The 3,182-nt window shown below is 57.0% G+C and overlaps 1 protein-coding gene across 1 annotated transcript, besides 1 other annotated feature; it reads right to left on the bottom strand.

Annotated features, from left to right (window-relative positions):
- Window positions 1-412: 412 nt before the first annotated feature.
- Window positions 413-432: a microsatellite.
- Window positions 433-1,023: 591 nt separating this feature from the next.
- TraAM80_09787 (trans-sialidase) lies at window positions 1,024-3,180 on the bottom strand (the record flags this gene model as incomplete). The annotated part of the gene is made up of 1 exon (XM_029386450.1): window positions 1,024-3,180. A coding segment is annotated over one exon (2,157 nt), but the record flags the coding sequence as incomplete, so codon positions are not given.
- Window positions 3,181-3,182: the final 2 nt, after the last annotated feature.

Below are 3,182 nucleotides of genomic sequence, written 5' to 3'. Positions count from 1 at the left end.
GACAGACGAATCACTCGGGGTCGCGCCAAAAAACACACACACCGCGGCAGACGTCACACCGCAAAGGCGAAGCACTGCACCCCCCTCGTGCGAGGAAAAGAGACACGCGGAGGAGAAGCCAGCCGCACAGCGCACTCACACAGCCCCAACGCGAAGGACGGGGCAGATCCACGTCCCCCACACGGTCTGCCGCTGCCGAATATTTGCCCTCACCGATCTGCATCACGTCGCACGGCAGGCTGCGATGGGTGGTGCCCCACACACTCGCAGCAAGACACGCCGCACACCCCGCACATTCTCTCCCTCCGCAGCGGGTGCCTTCAAAGCGGCGGGCGGACACCCCGTCACTCCCGTGCCATCGCTGCGGAAAACCTGAAGAATCCTCCTCGTGAACTACAGGTGCCTCTAGATGGAAGAAGAAGAAGAATGAAGGCATGTCAGCGGCACAGCCAGCAGCGGCAGCAAACAAAACACGGAGACACGCAACGACAGCGGTGAACACGGCGCAAACTAAAAGTAATCCGCAGTGATTTACCAAACAAAAAAAACAAGTTGAACAACGAAAAGCTTTAAAAAGTGGAAGTCCAGCAGGGTTTCTCGCAAAAAAAAAAAAGAAATAACTTCGACAAACATTTTTCCTTCGCGTGTCCAAAAGCCCAAGAGGACCGCTCGCGTATATTTATTGCCTGCGCTTAATAAAAAGGAAAAGGAAAAAAAAAGGACCGCCGTGATCCACAAGCCCGCACATCCCTCCCACACTTCGTGCGGCATGCGGCCTGCGCTTCAACGCGTCGGCTGCGTCGTCAGTGGGGCGCACAGCAATGCGGCCGCCACCCATGACACATCGCGTACGGCAAACTGCCATTGGAGCAAAAAGCAAAAAAAAAAGGGTGCTGATTGTCCCAGCAGGGCATCGGCAGCAAGAAAAACAAAAACAAACAAAAAAGATGTGTTAACGAAGCGAGTCGCGGTCGGTACTGCGGCACACACTTTCCAAGCGGAGTCGCAACTGCACTCTCCCTTTTACGCAGCGGAGAGAGCCGCAATGCCCCACAGCCCCAGCAGGACAAGCAGCAACAGGCGCCGCACGTATCCACCGTACTCAGCGCCGTCACCGCCTCCTTCATCGAGCCTCACGCCAGTGATGTTCTTGAAGGTAGCGGAGACGTTGCCAGAAAGCGGTGCCGCGTTGCGTGTCGGGGGAATCGCCTGAGGTTCGGGTAGAGCGGTTTTATTAGCCGGGGCGTTGTCGGCTCCCTGCGACGCCTCCTTATTGTCTCCATTAGACACCTCAACTGCGCCGGGCGGAGAAATGTCGCTTGTGTCCTTCGCGGGAGCCTGCCCGGCGTCACTGTTTGCAGCAGAGCTGCCGCCTGGGCCCACTGCCGCTTCAGGTGCAGCAGCCTCCGCTCCGGGGCCAAGCATTTGCTTCCCACTGGCGTTTGCAGCTCCAGTTGCTGCGGCACCAGCGCCTGGTAGAGCGGCACCTGCTGCGTTATCGCTTGTTTGCTGCTCTGCAGCTTCTCCCTCCTTCTCACCACTTGACGGCGGTGGTGGTTGTAGTGGCCCCGCAGGCACCGGAGCGTTATTCCCGGCATCGTTGATTGCAGCAGAGCTGCCGCCTGATCCCACCGCCGCTTCAGGTGCAACGTGCTCCGCTCCGGGGCCAAGCATTTGCTTCCCACTGGCGTTTTCAGGCGCCACAGCAGCCGGCGCATCTTCACCCGGTGTAGCAGCCGATTTCATGTCCGGTGATGATGATGATGGAGCCAGTGGGAGCCCCGACACATCATTGCCATCTTCCTCTTCTTCCTTCATTTCCCCCTCTTCTTCCGCCTCGTTCGAGGTGCGACCTTCGTCAGATCCTCCGGCAGCATCCCCACCGTGATGTGCCTCAGAGGCGCCCTCAGAAGATGGTTGCGGCGGTGTTTGTGTCGCGTCCTCCTGCCCCGATAGTTTGGTGCCTACGTCGTTTGTTTGGTCCCCCTCTTCTGCTGAGAAATCCGACGTGGAAGGTGATGGTGGCGAAGCTACCGGCCCCTGGGCAGAGGGCGATGCATTCCCAGCCCCCGAATCCGCTGGTGACCGCTCTTCATCAAGCAAATTATCAGCAGCATTGTTCTTTTCGTTTAGACCACCGGTGGTCACCGAGGAATCGTCCTCCCGCTCTGTTTGTTTCTCTGCAGCCGGCTGTGGAAGTTCGACTTTGCTCGCTTTGAGCTTCCCAATCTCACTGCTAAAAAGTGCATCGTTGTACAGCAGGACGTTGGACACCGTCACATCGTGGCTGGTTGCTGTGCCCTCCGCCGCGCTGTCACCGCCAAAGTAGAAGTGCGAGATCCGGTGCGACTTGAACAGGGCTTCCACATTCTTAGAAACGGTGCCCTCCTCATCTTCATCATCATCGCTGTCGTATATATTGGCCCCGTCAACGAAGACAGAGAACTCATCCCAATTCATGTTCATTGCCACCTGATACATTTTCGTTGGCTCCCACGTATAACCGTCATCTGAGAGCTCCTGCGGATCACCATTGACCGTCACCTCCCACTTCCCGTCCCTCGTGTACGACAGGCCAACAAGCACAGTGCTGTTTGCGTCGTTCATCCTCACACCCATCAAAGGAATTGGGCTGCTGGCTTTTTCCGGCACCGCGTTAATCATCACCGTCGCCACAAGAGTGAACTTGTTGTTCGCAAAGTAGTACGGCTGGTTCTGCCCCTTGCTGCCCACCGGCCACTCCGCCCCCGCCCCAGCACCTTTGAACGTCACGCCCCACTCATCGCTTGCCAGTTCTCCAGTCTTCACCGTTGCGTTCACACCGAGGTACTCGTCCTTCCATGCAGTGCCATCCCATGTGCTCGACAAGAGGCCAACCAGTCCTTTGGTGGGAATAGGGCCCCTACACACATTCTTTATCCGCGGGTCAACAGTGCCAGTGGAAGCGCAGTTTGTTAGTGCCTTGTCCAATGCAGTCCAATGCTGCACCACCTCTTTTATCTGCGGCAGCTTGTCTTTCAGGTTCACGGCGACAAGACTGTATAAATCACCCTCCCCATTCTTCGCCTTCTTCTCGTACAGTAAAATCAACTCCTCCTCCTTCTCCCTCTTCTTTCTGTACAGCAGGGAGCTGGCGGCAGCGTCATGCTCTTCATTGGATACCGGCCCAACGTCGTGCACAC

Source organism: Trypanosoma rangeli (genome assembly GCF_003719475.1).
Source record: "Trypanosoma rangeli strain AM80 chromosome Unknown Tra_15.4_contig_00680, whole genome shotgun sequence".
In the NCBI taxonomy this organism is placed as follows: domain Eukaryota; phylum Euglenozoa; class Kinetoplastea; order Trypanosomatida; family Trypanosomatidae; genus Trypanosoma; species Trypanosoma rangeli.
The sequence above is the reverse complement of the archived record's forward strand: the minus strand, read 5'-3'. Positions and strand labels throughout refer to the sequence as shown.